Source organism: Dunckerocampus dactyliophorus, chromosome 1, assembly GCF_027744805.1.
Source record: "Dunckerocampus dactyliophorus isolate RoL2022-P2 chromosome 1, RoL_Ddac_1.1, whole genome shotgun sequence".
NCBI classification, from domain to species: domain Eukaryota; kingdom Metazoa; phylum Chordata; class Actinopteri; order Syngnathiformes; family Syngnathidae; genus Dunckerocampus; species Dunckerocampus dactyliophorus.
Window position 1 is genome coordinate 15,476,193 of NC_072819.1, and position 19,866 is coordinate 15,496,058.

The following is a 19,866-nucleotide window of genomic DNA, read 5'->3' on the forward strand; positions in this document are numbered from 1 at the left end:
AGAGTTCTGCTATTTATAATGACCTACTGCAAAAACACCAGTAAAAGATCCACTATGTGGCAGAAAAGCTCTGCTGTTTTTAAAGACCAACTTCAAAAAGTCAAAGATCTTCTCTGCTGTTTTTAAGAACTTACTGAAAAGAACACAAGTCAAAGATCCTGTACATGACAGGAGTGCTCTGCTTTTAAGTACCTACTGCAAAAAGTCAAAGACATTCATTACGACAGAGATTACCTTTATGGCAGAAGCCTGCTGCTCTTTTTAGAAATATGCTGCAAAAACGCTAGTCACTCTCTCTTTGAAGTGAACTCGTGGTCGGCAGGTCTGATGTCATTCGTGGACCATGTTCGGCTGGCGGGCCGCCAGTTGAAAACCATGTGAACAATAAAAATATGAATAGTAGCTTTAATGGACGTATGTTACATTCGACACTCTTCTCACACCAAAAACAAACACACCCTCTCTTCCATGTGGTCAGACAAGGTGTCAATGTCTTTTATGCTATATTCTATTTACATGTCATCCTTCATGGCGTCTATACATGTCCTTAAATAGCATCCTACAGTGATGTAGTAACAGGATACAACATGTGATTGTAGAGTATATGTGGCTCTTCTGTCTTTTCGGCTTTTCCATAAAAGGCGTGTGCATAAAGCACCATCGTAAAAAGTGAGTCACGCTTTAAAAAGTCCAATGGCGCCGCGTCAAATCCATGTTAAAAGTAGTCCTTCAGCAGGGTTTTCTTCTTTGCAAACAAATACAAAAAAAAAAAAATAAATGTAAAGGGAATAAGATAAGAAATGTGCTCAGTGCATTAAGACTTGAAAAACAAAAAGAGACTTGCCATGTTGGTTGTGTGATAAATAAGTTCACATTGTGACAGCAACACAAAAACAAAAAATAGTACAGTGAGTAAACAAAGCCATAGCAGGAGTTATTGTGTGGAAAACTGCACACGTCTGTTCTTTAAACAGACTAGAAAGGCTCAATTCCATTGGGTCTCTCTGGGTTTGCAATGTAAAAATATTAGTCACTGCATGTCGGTGTACAAAGGAGTATTAAGGCCCAAAAAATATTTCAATTACAAGATTAAGAATGAAGGTTATGAAAATAAAGTTGCGACTTCACGAGAAATGTACGAAATGATTCAAGTCTGACCTCAAAATATGACGTGGATAAAGTTGCATTTATATGAGAAAAACAGCTCAATGTTACAGGAATAAACCCGTGGTATCACGAGAATACGGGACAAAAACATCAGAATATTACACAAATAATGTGATATGATAAGATACGTTACATATGTCTCAAGAATAAACTTGAAATACCATAAGAATAAGCTCTTAATATTGTGGGGGAAAAAATCGGAATATTGCGAGAATAAAGTCATATTTGATGCGAGAAAAAACTCTAAATGTAACAAGTAACCAAATAAGGTTCCAAGAATAAACTCGTAAATTATTTTTTTTTTCAAAAATATTATGTACAGGAAATGTTATATCTTGAGAATATGCCTGAAATATAACAAGAATAAACTGATAATATTCAGAAGAAAAAAATTTAATATTAAGAGAACATGGTATGTAAACAAGAAAAAAAAGTTCTGTTGCGACAATAACAAATTTGGAATCTTAGGAGAATATCATGTTATTATACGAAAAACAAAATATATCTCGAGAACAAATTTCAAATATCGCAAGAATAATCTGGGAAAAAAAGTGGATTATTAAGAGAACATGGTACATAATGAGAAAAAAAAAATGTTCGGAGAAGAACCATGTAATGTTACAAGAATAAACTCGTATTACAGAAAAAAGTTATGACAAGAGTAACACAGTATTCAATCTTTCTAAATGAACTCATATTACAAGAATAAACTCATGTTAAAAAAAAAAAACTCAGAATATTACGCAAACATGATGTTTTTCAAGATCATCTTTTTTTGTTGTTGTTAATGCTTCAAGAATAAAATACAGGTGCATTTAGGCAAAAAAAAAGTTTGTCCAACTTTGCTATTTTTTAAAAGGCAATATTATGAGAATAAAGTTATTTTTTTTAAAAAGTAACATAACATGATTAAAGTCGTACTTGAATGTTTGTGATATTACTCGAGAAATTCTCATATTACCATAATAAAGTTCCATCTGTGGACAAAAGTTCAAGATTTATGACTAAGTCGCATTTTTATTTATTTTGAACATTTTATTTATTTGGGAGATCTGCCAAATAATCTGCCATTACGACTTTTCTCAGACAATTTTTTTTTCTTGTATTACGACTATTTGCAAAAATATGTCTTTTCTTGTAATATTCGCCATCCATGCTTGTAATTTAGTTCGTAAAATTCATTTATTCCAAAATGTCTTGTAACGTTACAAATATTTTCTCATAAAATTGGCTTAGTTATTCCTGTAACATTGCTAATTTATTCTCATAAGGTTACGACCCAAATACTCCTTGGTGCCAAACAGACGGTACTGAAATGCTCAATTGAAGAATTAAAGTGACAGTGTCATTTTTAAATGCCAAACGTTCTCGGGGTGTTTAAGGGATGGGGGCAGCAGAGGGGGTCATTCTAGGTCAATGTGACTGGCTGGATAAGCATACACACACAGAGCAGTTGCTTTCGTGAGATTTCAAGCAGGTAGAAAAAAAGACATACAGTAATAGAACACAAGTCAGTCACCCAATAATGATAATAAAAAAACAGCATTATAAGTGTGCTAGTGAGCTGCTGCCATGGCCACCAGTGTGCACTAGGAAGACTTTAGCAGGCGTCGGCATGGCGATGAAATGAATGTAAACGTTTCCTGGTTACTAAATATTTATGGGATGACGATGTGTTCCCACCATGGCGAGAATCGCACAAGCCCTCAACAACAGCGGCTTGTGCAGATTTTGGACACAAGTGTGTATTAGTAGCAACAACGTGAATTCCCCCGCATCACAATGGACCTTTTATTTCAACATCTCAGGAAGAGGCGCTTTTGTATTGCAGGTCAGGACGAAAAGCAAAAGTGACTGTTTACACAAGACCGTTTTTAACTGGAAACAGACAACTGTGTTGTTTTGGCTGTTTGGCTACATGACAACGTTTTGTCTCGAGTCTCAAAGTCAATGTTGCCCATTTTTATACATTAAAGTTTCCCGATTATGCAAAAGCGACTTTTTAATGTTCTAACGATAGAATGTGTCCCAAGAGCCGGTTTATGAGCATCAAACATGAGAAAAGCTCTCCTCTCTCTCATTTTTTGCTCCACGTTTGAGAGCAGAGGCGCTCAAACTGTCCCTGTTGAAGTTGAGGACCAGGCTTCGCTACATATCTTAAAACAATGCCTGGAGCTCTGCCAACTATCCACAGACATGTCATCTACAGACATGGCTGCTGGAAGTTTGGAAGCTTCTGAGCATAAAGTATTATAAGAGGCAAAGAAAAGGTAATGTTTCAAGAATTAACTTGCAATCTTACAAGAATGAAATCTTATAATTACAATTAAAAAATCTGAATATTCAGGGAGTCAAAAATAATAAGGGTATGTTCCAAAAAACATGTTTTGACAAGAAACTTGTAATATTATGAGTTTCTCTCACGCCTGGGGTAAAAAGGTTAGGGGTTTCTTTAGGGCAGAGTTATCCAAAGTGTAGCCTGGGGGCCATTTGCAGCCCAGGGAACATTCTAAAAACATTTTAAAAAAGGAAAAAGAAAAAAAAAAAAAAACACTGAAAAAAAAAAAGAGGAAAAATCTGCAGTAATTTTACAAGAATGAAGTCAAAATATTAAGAGAAAAAAGTTGTAATCTATCAAGAAAAAGTTGTAATTTTACAAGAATAACATCACAATATTATGTGGAAAAAATGTCAGTTCAGTGGCATAAAGCGGAAATAACCAAAAAAATGTTGTTGTTTTTTTAATGTGATAATACGAAAAACAAAACAACCAAAAAGTTGCAATTTATGGACAGTTAGGTTGCAGAAAAAGTTAGAAGAGAATATCAAGAATACAAGAATAAAGAGAAGTCAGAATTACAAGATGAAAGTTTACAAAAAGAAAAATGAAACACCTGGAAAAAAACACAGCTGAGATTGAAAAAAAACAGCTGTAATTTTACGAGAATAAAGTCAAAATATGACGAGAAAACAGTTGTATTCCAACGAGGAGAAAAGTCGCAATTTTACAAGCACAAAATCGTAATATGAGGGAAAATAATATTTTAGTAGCACAGACTTGAAATATTAAATAAAAAAATACATTACTTTTTCAAAGTCATAATATGAGAAAGTTAAAATTTTTTGGAAAATTATGTTGGGGACTAAAGCCATAATAAATGTACCCAGCAGGGCTTACTAAATGCACTTAAACTGTCCAAATTCCAGCATCAAAGCTAGATTTTGGACAACACATTTCCAATACACTATTGTGGGATCTCTGACACTTATTTACAATTAGTGGAAAGTGCTACAATATGGGACCTTAACCTGAATAACTGAAGCATGTCTCTCCCCCTCCTTCATGTCAGGAAAAGCCTCAATTTCAAAAGTGGAGCAAACAAGTGAGGCAGATGGTCAAGATTTTTCTCACATTTGGTGCTCATAAACACATATTACTGTTACAACATCATTAGAAAGTCACTTTTGCAAGGCTAAATTTCGCCCAACTCACTTCCAAAACACTACTGTGGGACCTCTAAGAATCTGCTAAATTGTTGAATAACAGCAGAATATGGGGCCTCAGAAACATTAACATGTAAACAAAGGGCTAAAACAACATGGTTGTATGGCAAAAAGCGGTCTTGAGTAAAATGCCCCTTAATGAGGCCGACACTCCAATTGTCAATGAGCTGCCGGGGACACAAAATGGAGCCTTTTTCCAACCCTTGGCGTCTTCACTACTTTTCCACACTTTGCTCTCAGAGTCAAAGGCAGACAGTGTTGATATATGGATTCATATAAATAACAGTTGTACAGTATAAATATAAAGATTCTGTGTTGTGAATCATGTATGCATGTTGTGTGTGTGCGTGTGTGTGTGTGTGTGTGTGTGTGAGTGTGTGTGTGCACTCATGAGCCAGTGTTAGGACAGGACAGGATGAGTGGGGGGTTTCGTGTTAAAGGTGAGGCTTTCCCTCCCCCACCTCGCGGAAGAGGGAAGTGTAAAATTCGGGCTCCAGCTGCTTGTTACGGTAACGCTGCACGATCTCCGTGATCCTCTGCTTCCTCCTGACATGCGGCGGGTTGTATGAGTCGCTCTCCAGACGCTTCCGTCGGCACACGTTGATGACAGTCTGTCGCACCAGAAAGCCTTAAGGGGAGGACGCAGTGGTAAGACTTCTTATTGCAACCAATTACACTGCGTTCATAATACAGTCTGATCGTGTTTTCATCTACTCGCATAAGATAGATACTTTATTGATCGGCAAGAGAAATTGACAATCCAGATGTATGGTGGGATACATTGTGGTCTTCTGCAACCAAGCTGGTGTTTTGATTGAGTTAAAACAACACAGCGTATTTCAGTAAAACCAATAGTTGAATTTTTTTTTTTATTGTGAGCTAAAACTAATTATTGAACAGTTTATTTCTCATGTTTTCGTATTACTCCAAAACATGCATCAAATTAAATTCAGGTTTGTGTCAAATAGTACAAAAATGGGTTCACATAAATAAAGGCAAAACAAAGACAATCTACCCATACGTTTATTTTTTTAATAATTACCTATTTGCCAAGGGCTCTTGGCGCCCCTGACCAATACCACCCATCATAAATCAACTGAAAAATGTAGTTAATCAGTATCGGCCGATCTCACTCATGGATGATCGGTATCGGCAGCATAAAACCCTGATCGGAGCATTCCTACTAAATTGTTTAGCCACCTATAACAAAGCTAAGCTGAAGAGGTTTTGTTCTGATAGCTAAGCATACATTGACCTACACTGCATTGGTTTTAGCATCTTTAATGTACAAAATGTATGAAAGTGGGCACCCCTCGTGTAGGCATTCTTAGCTGTTGTAACTCTTTTAGATGAATGAAAAATAGGAGCAAAAACGACATCATACATACAACCGATTCCAACTTCCACCATGCTAAATGAATTTCCGCCAAGTAGAATTCTTTTTTCATACATGGAATACCATGGCAGTTAGAGCAGAGAAAACCTATTTTATAACCTTCTAAATACGGGTTTTAACATTATTAGAGCCCTATATAGTCACCCTGCCATTCGTATGACCTAATATAGTAGACACAATCAGAGAAAATAAGCCATTTAAGACATACCTTTAAATAAAATATGTGCTCATGTGTGTTTCAATAAATGTGTTCCGAATGTATGCAGGACAGGAAGTGACATCAGGGTTTCAGAGTTGGGTTACGGCCATAACAGTAGCCCATGTTGTTATTATTACAATTATTTAATTACTATTGTGCCTGTTGTGAAATTTAATTCTGCAATAAAAGCCTGTTGGTCTGGCGATCAAGTCTGATGCTTGTATGTTTCACCAAACATAAAACTAACATTTCTGTGATAAGTGTAGAATAATACATATCACAATGTAAATGCAATTTAAATGCAATGCCTTATATTTGTATTTTAGCTAATTCAGCCATTTTTATGCTTAAAATACATAAATTCTTAGAAAAAAATGTAAACTTTGCTTAAATACGGTATGCATTTTTACTAATAGGCTGCATTCAACCACAAAACAGCATTCATTAATTTTCTATGCCGCTTGTCCTCACTAGGGTCGCGTGTGTATGCTGGAGCTTATCCCAGGTGACTTTGGGTGGGAGGCGTGGTACATCCTTGGACTGGTCGCAACAGCGTAATTTATTAATTAATATATTTTTGAAAAACCGTGATAGAGTGAAGCTGCAAAATATTTTTGAGTGATTCAGCAAACACAATTGTCAATAACTACATTTTTAAGGCAAATTAAATAGACAGTGGTTTGGTTGCGCTGCAGGGGAAAAGACTGCTGCAGCTATATATCCAGCATAGGGTGCTGTCTCACAAGTTCATTCACTCAACATTTCGCAGCAGTAAGATGTTTTGATGAGACAAGATGTTGTATAACTTCACATTTTGTAAGTACAATACTCTATACTACATGCTTGGAATTCTTAATGTGGAACACTGGATTTTAACTTTGGTTCATAACTGTGAGAGGCATATTATAGGGTTCAGATGATCAAAAATAAGCACTTTTAGAATTTTTTATGCATGGACCATTATTCGTCATTCACTGGGTGGCTTGGAGCGTAACCCTTGCAAATAGTGGGGATCTACTGTACAGTAAACACAAAAGAACAATAGACTACCTAGCGCCCGGCGACTGACCACCATGCCATCCACCAGGGGAATCACCATGCCAAATTTTCCCACAGCTCCATGGAGCCGGATCCGAAAGAGGCCCGTCTTCAGTGGGTGGATGAAGACCAGAGGAACATCCTTCTCCAGTAACCCCGATCTGAAGAGGGAGCGACATTGTACAACAGAAATATTGGTAAATAGGTCACATTTTGTTTGTTATACCAGTGAAATCAGTTGAAGAACGCTGCAAAATGTGAACATCACTCCTTTTCATCATGATATCTAATGAAAAAAATGCATGTCTCCTATGACAATATTTTAAAAGTAAAGTCCATTCACAGCCTTTATTAAAATGTGAGGTTACTGGATGTTCCCCATTTTCACCTTGTACCACTTCCTTTTCCTCAGCCCCCTTTTCACATACTGCATGTTCCACTTCCTGTTTTGCACTGAAGCTTGGCCTTGGCCTGCGTGCACAAGTTGCTGCTTGTTTGCACCGACAATTTCGATTTTGTATCCAAGCAAAGCCAAAAAAAAAAAAAAAAAAAAGAATATAAAAGAGGACAGTACAAGCAGTACAATGTTTGTAATGTTTGTAGAGTACCTGCAGGACGTGCTGTTGCTCATGCTTGCTTCCAAACCCGTGCTGGTTTCCCCCAAAAGGTCTGACAATGGGAAGTTCTCTGGGAAAAAAAACATGTCTTTTTTAGCTACCATTTAAGACCACAAGGTAAGTAATGGGTGGAATTGCTAGGAATTCACAGCACAACCTACCAATATCATCAAAGCGCTCCATCCAGACCACAAACACCTTGGTCTCAGGACCCAGTGGTGGAAAAGACTTTCCACTTGAAGACCTTTTGGTCTTCACTAAAGGACTCATCTATAAAAAGACAGACACACACAACAGTCACTCCCTGTTGTGCCAGAATGCTGCTGTGTAAACTGGGACGTTACCTTTTTGGCAGACTCCAGGTTTTCCGAATGATTTGGGAATAGCTCGAGTGTGAGATTGGGCTGTTTGAGTAAACTGGGCATGAGATCCATGTTTGTGTCGGCCTCCAGCGTCGAGTCGCTGTGCACTGACGACTCCTCTATCAGATAAAACAGCTTTGTAAGACTATGGTCTAACGGTCTGTTTTTAAAAGCAAAAATGCAAATAATAAAACAAGGCCAAATGAACAGAATTGGCAAAAAATCCAAATATATATTAGGGCTGATAAAAATAGCGCGCTAACGGCGGTAACTAATTTATGTCATTAATTCCATTAAAAAATTTAGGGCAACATGGTAACTTAAATGACGTGGTGTCTATTTACACAACTCCTCATTGCTCATAATAAAACAGTTAAAGTCTGATTCAAATATTCTGCTATTAAAGAAACCAATAGATTTTCAGACTCATGTGCCATCTCTTAACTTGACTTAAATTTTTAAAAAAGGACAAAAACAAAAAACACACAAAAAGAAATAATTTTTTAAACTCTAAATTTGATTGATCTTCTCAGATGGCTAAGATAAGAACTTTATTGATCCAACACAGCAGTAATTCACATTACATCGCCTATAGAGCACAAAGTGACGAAAAACCATATGGCCCATTAAAAAAATGCATATTTACGCAAATATTACATAATTTTGCCAAAATTAATCATTTTCCAGCCTAAAAATAGCAAAAACGAACAAAAATACAAATACAAGGAATTCGCATTCAAATTGTGAATGTAGTATGTTCTACATTGGTCAGACTGCCGGAACATGTTTTTATTGCCGGTTAAAATTATGTCACAACAGGCACAATAATAATAACATAATTATCATAATAACAACACCCATGAACCCTTTACGTCACTTCCTGTCCTCTACACACCCGTAACACATTTACTGCGACGCACAAAAGCACGAGTTTTATTTATGTCTTAAATTGCTTATGTTATTATTTTGTCTGATTATATCTACTGTTCTCCCCTGGGCATTTCTGTGTGGAGTTTGCATGTTCTTCTCGTGTGCGCGTGGGTTTTCTCCGGGCACTCCGGCTTCCTCCCACATTCCAAAAACATGCAGGTGAGATTAATTGGCGACTCTAAATTGTCCATAGGTATGAATGTGAGTGTGAATGGTTGTTTGTCTATATGTGCCCTGCGATTGGCTGGCGACCAGTCCAGGGTGTACCCCGCCTGTCGCCCGAAGTCAGCTGGGATAGGCTCCAGCATGCCCCCGCGACTCTAATGAGGAAGAAGCGGTATAGAAAATGGATGGATGGATGGATATATCTACTATATTGGGTATTAAGGTGCAAAGGTGTCTATAGGGGTGTTATTTCATGTCTAGAGGGCTCTAATAATGTTAAAAAAAACATATTTAGATGATCATAAACAGGTTTTCTATGCCGTAACTACAAAAATATTCCATTTATAAAGACGGAATCCTACTTTGTGTAAATTCACTTATCACAGTCAGGTCTGGAACCAATTAACTATGATAAACAGGGGATTACTGTATTCTCAGGGCAATGAATCCATCGCCACTGGAGTGTTCTGGTTGTATTTGAAGACGTTTTGCGCCTCATCCAAGCAGGCTTCATCTTTTCATGCTCAGGACTACATAGGACCACTCTAGTCAGACTAGGAAATTCCTTTTCAAGACTAGATAGGGCGGCTCTAGTAAAATAGTCTTCTGTTACGGTCGACCTAATACTGGACATATCATTTATCTGAAGTTGTGAATGTAAGATACTGACCAGAATGTTCAGTTAAAGACGGCACAACAAAGGCAATCTCAGTCAGAGCATCCGCGTAGTACAAAACTTTCTTCTCTCCGTTGAACACTGAGCCTCCTGTGTCCTCAGGAGTAGCTGCTTCCTCTGCAAAAGTTAAAAAGAATGTCACTTTTTACAAATGTCTTAGACAAGTTGTCTTGTTTTAGTAACTCACCAGTCTGTTGTAGATCATTGTCAGAGCATGAGTTGAGGGACCAGCTGGTATCGAGGTGCCCTGTCCACCCTGGGTGGCTGCCTACGTCCACAGGCCAGCCTAAGGACAGCAGGAACTCCAGGAAGTGAGGCTGGACGCTGGCTGACAACTCCACATTCCTCAGGATCTGAACACAAACAAGCCAAGTAAAGAATTAAAGTCACTAGAAAACATCACCAACCACCGTCTTCATTTTAAAATGATTCACAAAGCCGTAATGCATTTCCAGTAACTAGTGGGGACTTTCCTCACCTCATGGCTGGTTTTCTGTCCAGCCCTCACGTAGAAAACAAACACTGTGTCAAACGGTCGGCAGGGGAGTAGGTCTAGGTAGTTGATGTCATCAAAGAACCCGGGCAAGGACGACTCCAAGCCAATCAGGTGAGGAGGTAGACGACTGTTGTTGGGCTCCTGTAAGCAGACTCAAACATTAGCATAGCATTCGGCTGACTTTAAATAATAGCGTTTACTCACCTTGAGTGCTTCCAGAGAGAGAAAGCCAAAGTGTGAGAGGAAGAGCCGTGCTGTCTGGAACTCCTGCGACGGCGTAGGAGGTTTGCAGTCGATCTGTGGGTCGGGAAAAGGCTTGGACTTCCAGACGTCCTCGCTGTGCCGCTCCAACGTGTTTTCGTACTCTATCTGCTTGCTCATTAGAATGCGAAGCCTGTCGTGTTGAACTTCCAGCTGAATAAGAACGGATGACAGGATTACAATACATGCTGCAGCAGGAGGATGTGTTTGTGAAAACCCTGTTTAAAGGTCACCAGTGGTTAGCGTTTCATTGCAACAGTATTCAAAATTATGTGGATGTAATCAGAGGAACATTTAATACATGGGATATAACGGTACGTCATAATCAGTTATGTACTTACCTTGGTTTTTACAGTCACGCTTCCATTCAATTTGGATACAATAAGGAAGCAAAATGCAAAACATAAAAATGCTTGGCTTTTGTGTACACTTGTCCCTCACTAGGGTCTCTGCAGGTTTCTTCAACAAGTCATATTTTAGACATTATAAGAGCCTAATGAATTAAAGACCCATTTCACATTCATACTAGCAAAAAAGTAAAAATTAGTTTGAGTTATGTTACAGTAAACCTGAAGTTCATGCATTTGTTTTAAATAAAAGTAAATGTTAATACATTTTTAAGATCTTTTAAAATCATATTTAAGCCAATTTATGAGAATTTTAGATATTTTAAGGCCTTAAATTCCAAATGATTGGAATTTAGACTTTTTAAGACTCTGCATATACCCTACTCACTCAATGTGTACCGTGTGGGAACTAAGTACACCTCTGTACCATACCAAAAAATATGATTAGAAATACATGTACCGTTAGACCCCTAATTATTACAGTATACTTTGTGGGATTCACCTCCACTTTAATCAGCAATGTTATACATGTCTTGGTTGAATGCTGTTGCAATTTTTTTGACAGTGGTTTTCAAAAGAAGACATGACACCCCAGAAATTGTTTTGCCACATAACGAGATGATTGCAAACTTTTTTCCACCCTGCCAACACCCAAGAAACTGTGTTTCCTGCATCAACTCACGTGTGGGATATAACTCAGCGTATTTGTAGCTCTCAAATCATCCAGCCAGCCCAAATAACCCGCCTAGGTTTGTAAAGTAACATAAAAATTCAACAATGAAATATAACAATACAGTATGTGGACACATGATGTACAATATCTCAGCAGTGAGTACACACATTTCATCAAAAAACGGACAATACTGTTTTAGGCAATACATTATGAAACCTGGATATACGTTGGAGTAAACATCCATTTACAATAAGTCAACACACTGCCGTTGTTGTTCAATTAGGTGGCAACACAAGTGAATGCCAAGATAATTAATGTGCAGCTGTTCCTCGCAATATCACGGTTTGATTATCACTCCCTCGCTATATCGCGATTTTTCACAAATTAATTGATAAATGATCGCTGTTTTGTGGTAGACTATGGTCTATTTATTAGTCAAAACATATTGAAATACAAGTGGTATGTAGTATTCTGGCCTAATGTTTGGCTTCTTGACTTTCGAAGAAATAAATTCAAGCTGCATAGCTCGCTAGCTAGATGCCACCTCCAGTCCCTGCAGCATAAGAGTTGCAATGTGGTGTAAACAGTGAATAATTGCAGTGTAAAAGTGATTAAAGTGGTGTTATATCATGACTACAGGTCTCTAATAATGTTAAAAACCATATTTAGAAAGTCGTAAACTGTTTTTTTATGCTCTACAAAAATATTCCATTTATTAACAGAAATTGATTTCATGCGGTTGGGTCTGGAACCACTTAACGAGTTTTCCAACATGATAGCGTGCCCAAACACAACCAAGATGACAAGTGCCTTGCTGAGGAAGCTGAAGGTGATGGAGTGGCCAAGTACTGTATGTCTCTTCCACGCCTAAACCCAACTGAGCACCTGTGGGGCAAATATGAATGAAGGCACAAAAGCAATGGTTTCTAAGCCAAATGCCAAATGCAGTGTAGGAATATTTCACTTTTAAACAGAATGAATAGGGTGAGCGCACGAACACCGACAAACTGATGTGTGGCATTTGTTGGAAAGTGAGGACGATTAGGAAGTGGAATACGAGCAACTTGCATGCGCACCTCAAACAACAATCCTGTCCAGTTTCTCAACTGGGGGGAAAAATAGAAAACTACCACTGGCGGTGCAGCAGAGCCTTCGTCCCAATTGTCGACGCTCACTGAGGCATTTATTGGGGAAAGTAAATAGAAACAAAACAGCACAAAATGGTGCACACTCACAGACAGTGTCATTTGCTACATGTTCCAGTTTTAGGAATAATACCCAAAGTTCATTATTTATTCAAGTGCAATTTTCTTTACAGAGACTTGATACTCCATTTTATTTATTGTTTTTATTGTTGTCTTTGCTTTTTATTGGAGTGCTTTCTTCTTAATAGAGACAGACAGGGTCTACTTTTTTTGTTTTGTTTTTGGTTATGATTGTGATTTTTATTTATTAAGTGTGTTAGTATTTAATTTTTGCGAAAAGAAATTAAAAGTTTATTGCTTTTGATACAAAGTACTCGCATTACTATGCCATAAAATTAATGAAAGAGTGATCTAAAAAAAAAAATATAGATTATCGTCCAGCAAAATTTGTTATTGTGACCAGTCTAGTGGCATGCAAGGTGTTTAACATCAACCAGCTCCACCAGTGATGTCATCATGGAGGAGTGGAAGAAGATTCCTGTAACAACCTGTGTAGATTTGATCAATTCCATACCCAAGAGGATTAAGGCAGTGCTAGATAGCAATGGTGCTCACACTAAATATACACATCAAGAATACTATTTGGACAAGATGTGGACGAAGCATATGATCACTTTGTATGCACTTACATGGAGCTCTACGATAAGAACTGTCCCTGGCAAGAAAAGTGCATGAAGCAAAAGAAAAACAACCAGCCATGGATAACAAAAGGACTAATAAACGCCTGTAAGAAGAAGAATACATTATACAGGAAATGTATCATTTAACAAACTAAAGCAGCAGAAAAAATGTATAAGACTTATAAAAAATAAGTTGACAACAATATTGAGTGTGTGCAAGAGGGAATGTTATAGTAATTTACTAGATAAAATAAAAATAACATTGGAGCAACTTGGGGCATCTTAAATAGTATTATAAAGGAACAGCACTAAGAAAGCAGACTACCCTCACTATTTCATGGTTGGAAACACTAATAAGGATGATATGAATGAGGTCCTTGAAATGTTCAACAATTATTTAGTAAAGGTTGGACCAAAACTGGAAGAAGAAATTCCAAAACTCCAGATAATGGAGGAATGGAATGAAACCATAGATAGGAATCTCAATTCTATGTTTCTCACTGTTGTAACTAAAAAGGAAATCACTGCCATCAACATCAACTGATTGTAATGGAATGGAAGTGAAAACAATTAAAAGGGTTATCAATGAGATTTTAGAACCGTTAACATATATTAGTAACTGATCATTTAAGACTAGAAAATTTCCTAACAAAATGAAAATAGCTAAAGTGATTCAAATTTTCAAAAATAGAGACAAACATCAATTTATGAATTACCAACCAGTTTCCTTATTACCCCAGTTTTCTAAAATAATCGAGAAGCTATTTAATAGGTTGGACAAATGTATTAATAAGAATGAATTACTAGCAGGTAGTCAGTACGAATACAGAGCTAACATTTCAACTTCTATGGCACTGATTGAAATCACGGAGGAAATTACTAATGCTATAAACCACAGAAAGTGTGCAGCTGCAGTATTCATGGATCACAATATTTTAACAACAAAATTAGAAAGGTACGGAATCAGAGGATTAGTTTTGAATTTGGTTTAAAGTTACCTAGCAAACAAGAAGCAATTTGTAAAGCTAGGAGAATACACATCTGCAAGTTTAAATATCACGTGTGGAGTACCCCAGGGGTCAATATTGGGACCAAAACTGTCCAATTTGTACATCAACGACATTTGTAAAGTGACAAAGGACTTAAAGTTGGTATTATTTGCAGATGATACCATTGCCTTTTGTTCTGGGGAAAGCACACAAGAGCTATTTAAAAAGGTCAAGGATGAAATGGTCATGTTAAAGACATGGTTTGATTAAAAACAGATTATCCTTGAACCTAAGTAAAACTAAAATAAGGCTTTTTGGAAATAGCAGAAAGGATACGTACGATCAAATACAAATAGACGGAGTGGATATTGAAAGAGTGAAAGAAAATACATTTCTGGAGATCATAATAGACTATTGGAAATCTCATATCAAAAATATACCAATAAAGGTGGCAAGAAATATTTCAATATTGAATAAAGCAAAATTTGTTCTTTATCAAAAATCACTCTTTACTGTTCTTTGGTATTACCATATCTAACTTATTGTGTGGACATATGGGGCAATAATTATAAGAGCAAACTCCACTCACTCAAAGTACTGCAAAAAAGATTGGTGAGGATAATTCATAATGACGCGTATAGAGAACATACAAACCCTTTATTTTTAAAATCAGATATTAAAATTTGCCGATTTAGTACATGTTCAAACTGCTAAAATAATGCATAAAGTTAACAATAACTTGTTACCCAAAAACATCATACAGTATTTCTCTATAAGAGAGGAGAAATATGATCTTAGAGGAAAATTAAACTTAAAACATTTATATGCCAGAACAACGGTGAAAACCCACAGCGTTTCAGTATGCAGAATTAAATTATGGAACAGATTGAGTAAAGAACTCAAACAATGTACCGAGACGAGCAAATTCAAAAAACAATGCAAGTAGTTGATGTTTGATAAATATTAAGGCAGAATAGTCTTGATTATTATACTTGTTCTGTCTTTATTTTTTTATTATTTATTTATTTATTTATTTATTTATTTTTTTCCCCCCTGTCCTGTCCAGCCTTTAAAGCAGATAGAATTGTATACCTAAATGCCGTCAAGTGCTCAACAGATTTACTCTGCCAGAGAGAAGTGTGATATACACTTCCCCTGTCATACAAAATTTATTCGACCTTGATGCTTGTTATAAAGCAAATTTGGAGCGCCCGGACCGGAGCAGGAGGGGACAGAGAAGAAGAGAAAAGGAAACGGGGGGGGGGGGGGGGGGGGGGGACAAAAACAAAAAAAAGAGAGACAAGAGACAAGGACAACAGCAGCAACAACAACAATTGTGACAGAACAACAGAAACATACAGAACGACATCAGCAAATAAATGTCCGTGACAGCTATAAAGACGAACAAGGATAAAGGACAAATCAATATCAACAACCACAATGACAAAGCTGTCAATGACAATCAGACATAATAGCAGTCATGAAATGATGACCTATGACAGTGATCACAATGACAATACTGCATTGAAACAGTCGCACACAATAGCAGTCATGAAATGATGAATTATGATAGTGATAACCATGATAATACCGCATTGAAACAGTCACACATAACTGTAGTAATGAAATGATTATCCATGATAGTGAATAGAATCAAAGTTACTGTAATGCACATCATTGTAAAAAAAAAAAAATATATACATATACACACATATATACATACATACACATACATACATACATATATACATATATATATATATACACACACATATACCGCACATACACACATATATATATATAGTCATACTGCTGAAATCACCGTCGCTGTAATAAAACCAACAACATAATAACACCCTGGATAACTCAGTGAGTAATGTGGGGAAGTACGTATGTACTGTGAGTGTGCATATGTACAGGTATCTCTGTATGTAAGGAAGACTTCATATATATATAAAGGTGCAGGAATGTGTGGGCGTGTGATTGTCACTGAGAGTGCATGAAAGGAAAGGGGCCGCCTTCCACCTCCCAGAGAGCCCCGCCCCAAATAGCAAGGCCGGGCCCCGGCCGCCAGAAGGCCACCAGGCCCATAGGGGCAGGCAGCACAAAGATCAGTGCCCCAAGAGCCAGCCCAGAGAGCCCCCCCCCCCGGGAAGACCAGTAAGGGGCCGAAGAGAGGTAATCCCAGCCAAGGACAGGGCGCCAGCGGGCCGGAGGACTGCCAACCCCTGAGACCAGCGAAAGATCACACCCCACAAAGGCAGACGGGTACCGGGGGCCACAAACCGGCAGGCCCAGAGACGCCTCCACAGCCGGAAAGAAGCCCGCCCGCGCCGGAAGCGCCAATTCCCCCCCACCGCCACCCCCCACCCCCAGGGAGCGGAGCCCGGCCCGCCCCGGGCCAACCCCCGCCCGACCCCCGACACAGGGCCGCCCCGCCAAGGGATGCAGGAGGCACACCCTCCACCCACCCGGCGGAGGCACGGGCGGCAGAGATGTATCGCCCAGCACCTGACCCCACGGAGCAAACCCCTGTATGCCCCCCCCCCCCCCCCCCCCCAAAATAAATAACTAAAATAAATAAATAAATAAAAATACACACACGCACGCACATACACACTCCTACGCACCCACACACACGCACATAAACACTCCTACGCACAAACACACCCCTATGCGCACGCTCATACACACTCTTACTTACTCAAGCGCGCACACACACACACACACACACACACACACACACACACACACACAGTGGTCGACTGCCCGACACCCGGAAGCCCCACCCTATCCCCCGTTGGTAACCCAAGGAGCAGCGGAGCCGGGGACCCCGGGGTCCCAGACATACGATTCAGAACCCAGGGGCGGAGAGCGCAGACCGCCGGGGAGCAGGAAGACACCCGGCCACACCCCCCCAGCGGTAGGACGCCGCCAGCGAGGCAGACAGGGGAGTCAGCGAGGAGGAGAGCGGGAAACCGAGCAGGCAGGCGGGAAAACGGGCGAGCAGCCAGGCGAACCACCACACAGCGCCAACCGAGACCCGCGGGCCAGCAAACCCCGAAGAGAGAGCGGGCGTACCACACCCCAAGCCGCAGGGAGGCCAAGCACCAGCGCCGAGAAGGCGAGACCAGCAGCCGACCAGCCGACGGCCCCCACAAACCACCAGAAGCCATACCAGCCACATGCCACCAGAGCCGACAGCGCACCACCCGCGCACCGGAGCCCCACCCCCGACAAGCCCACAGACAGACCGGGGGAGGCAAGGATACAGACAGCGGCCCGGCAGCGCACAAAGCGCAACGGCGACAGACGCCCAAGCGCCCGGCAGAGCACGACCCCCCCCAGCGAGCCCGGCCCCAGGGCACCCGCCCCCCCCACCCCCACCCCGCCACCCAGGCCCACAGTACCCACAAGCATGACCAAGCCCCAACCCACCAGCTGGCCCGGCGCCCCAGCAGCCGCCACAGCGCAGCAACCACCGGCCGCCGTGACAGCACACGGGCCACCCGAAGCACCAGCACCGCCCCCCGGAGACCGCCGAACCCGCCCCAAGAGCGCAGAGGCGCCCGCGGCACGTGTCAGTCCAGGGGGGGCACCGCAAGCCGCCCCCCCCGGCGCAAGCCCCGGCATCAACAGGCCCCAGAGGGCCACCCCAGGGAAGGGCAGGCGAACCAGACAAGGGCACCCCACAGGCCAGGCCGCCCCGGGCGAGCCACCGCGACGGCCAGGCCCCCGGCCACACCGCCGACCCTGGCGGGCAGACGCCGAGGTGCACGAGGCACCCCAATCCAGCCCGCCCCACCCGTGTATGTGATAAGGTGTGATAGTGTCTATGATGCAATTAAAAAAAAATAAATAAATAAATAAAATAAAATAAAAGAGGATGGTGTATCTGTGTGCATGTATATGGAGTGTATGTGGATGATAGCTAATGATGCAATTAAAATCGGGGGACAGCTGCCGCTCGGAGGGCCCCTCACCTGGCCAGCCCCCCCAAACCCTAAGTGTCTACTCTGCGATTAAAATTGGGGGGCAACAGGTCAGTGGCACAGCAGGAGCAAAGGAGCCCCGCAAGGCAGCTCCCCTCCCCAATCACGCCCGACCGTAGGCCACCCCCCAATGTCCTATATATATGTGAGGTGGTGCAGTGGCACAGGAAGGACGGGGGCCCCACACCCCAACGCCGCCCAAACCGAGCAGGGGGGGGACCAAGGACACATGACCGACCGGCCGCCCACCACAGCCCAGGCTCGGGCGTGCCGCAGGACACACCACAGGCCCTACCCGGCCCGCCAGGATGCCCAGTCCGGCCCACCCAACCCCCCAGAGGCGATACCCCCAGCGCCCCCCAACACCGGAGCCCCACCGGAGGTAGCGTTCACAGCGCCACCCCCGAACCGCCAAACACCACGGACAAGCCACACGCCCCCAAGGCAGATCCGACCGCCACCAGGACAGCGGGAGCCGCGCCCACGCGCCCCCCGCATACCACCACGGCCGGCAAGGGAGCAACACCACGACGACCACAAGAGCACCGGACCCCACATAGAGCGGAGCACGGCCGCACCCACGAAGCACGCAGGCCAGAGGCGCCAGGGAGGGACAGAGAAGCAAGCACCGCACGACCGGGCCCGCGAGAGGAGCGGCCCCCGCCCGGCGCCCAAGCAGATGCCCCCGCCCGCCCCGCCCACCGCCACGCCACAGACCGGCCACCGCCCCACCCCCCGCCCATCCACCAACACGCCAAGGGGGAAACCCCGGAGGGAGGGAGACAACCGCCGGCCCGGAAGCAAGGACCAGCCTGACACCAGCAGGCAGCAGGGACCGCCCGCCAGCCCCCCGCCAGCCCGACCCCCAAGCCCCCGGCCAAAGCCACCCCCCGACCGCCCCACCCCGGAGCAAGCATCCTCCCGCCGATCCCGGGAAGCACCACGCAGATGGACACCACGTCGCCCGCCCCCACGCGCAACCCGCCCACGGCCCCCACACGCCCCACCCACCGAGCCACAGCGGCCCCGTCCCTGAGGGGAGAAAGCAAGGGATCCCCCCCACCCCAGCACCACGCACCCCCCACCCCGAGCCCAAACCGCACATCCGCGACCCCCACCTCCGCGCCCCCCGTCACCCGGGGGACAGCCACAGGCGCCGGAGGATAACAGGCAGCTCCCACCTATCACACATACACCACACACATAAATCAGCGAAATAAAATAAAATA

The 19,866-nt window shown here is 42.0% G+C and overlaps 1 protein-coding gene across 13 annotated transcripts in view; it reads right to left on the reverse strand.

Annotated features, from left to right (window-relative positions):
• Positions 1-286: 286 nt before the first annotated feature.
• The window catches only part of LOC129179196 (ral GTPase-activating protein subunit beta-like), a 55,813-nt gene continuing 36,233 nt past the window's right edge, over positions 287-19,866 (reverse strand). For 4 of the 13 annotated variants that reach the window (XM_054772152.1, XM_054772130.1, XM_054772121.1 and 1 more), the window contains 10 exons: positions 11,841-11,903; positions 10,755-10,964; positions 10,533-10,691; positions 10,242-10,407; positions 10,049-10,171; positions 8,266-8,402; positions 8,083-8,191; positions 7,913-7,991; positions 7,317-7,465; positions 288-5,299 (listed from right to left, as the gene is read on the reverse strand). In XM_054772152.1, the coding sequence (XP_054628127.1) occupies positions 5,106-5,299; positions 7,317-7,465; positions 7,913-7,991; positions 8,083-8,191; positions 8,266-8,402; positions 10,049-10,171; positions 10,242-10,407; positions 10,533-10,691; positions 10,755-10,964; positions 11,841-11,903 (1,389 nt within the window). In that variant the 3' untranslated portion in view covers positions 288-5,105. Of the gene's footprint in view, positions 5,300-7,316; positions 7,466-7,912; positions 7,992-8,082; positions 8,192-8,265; positions 8,403-10,048; positions 10,172-10,241; positions 10,408-10,532; positions 10,692-10,754; positions 10,965-11,840; positions 11,904-19,866 lie in introns of all 13 variants that reach the window. The other 9 variants (XM_054772206.1, XM_054772198.1, XM_054772160.1 and 6 more) reach the window with 6 other exon arrangements.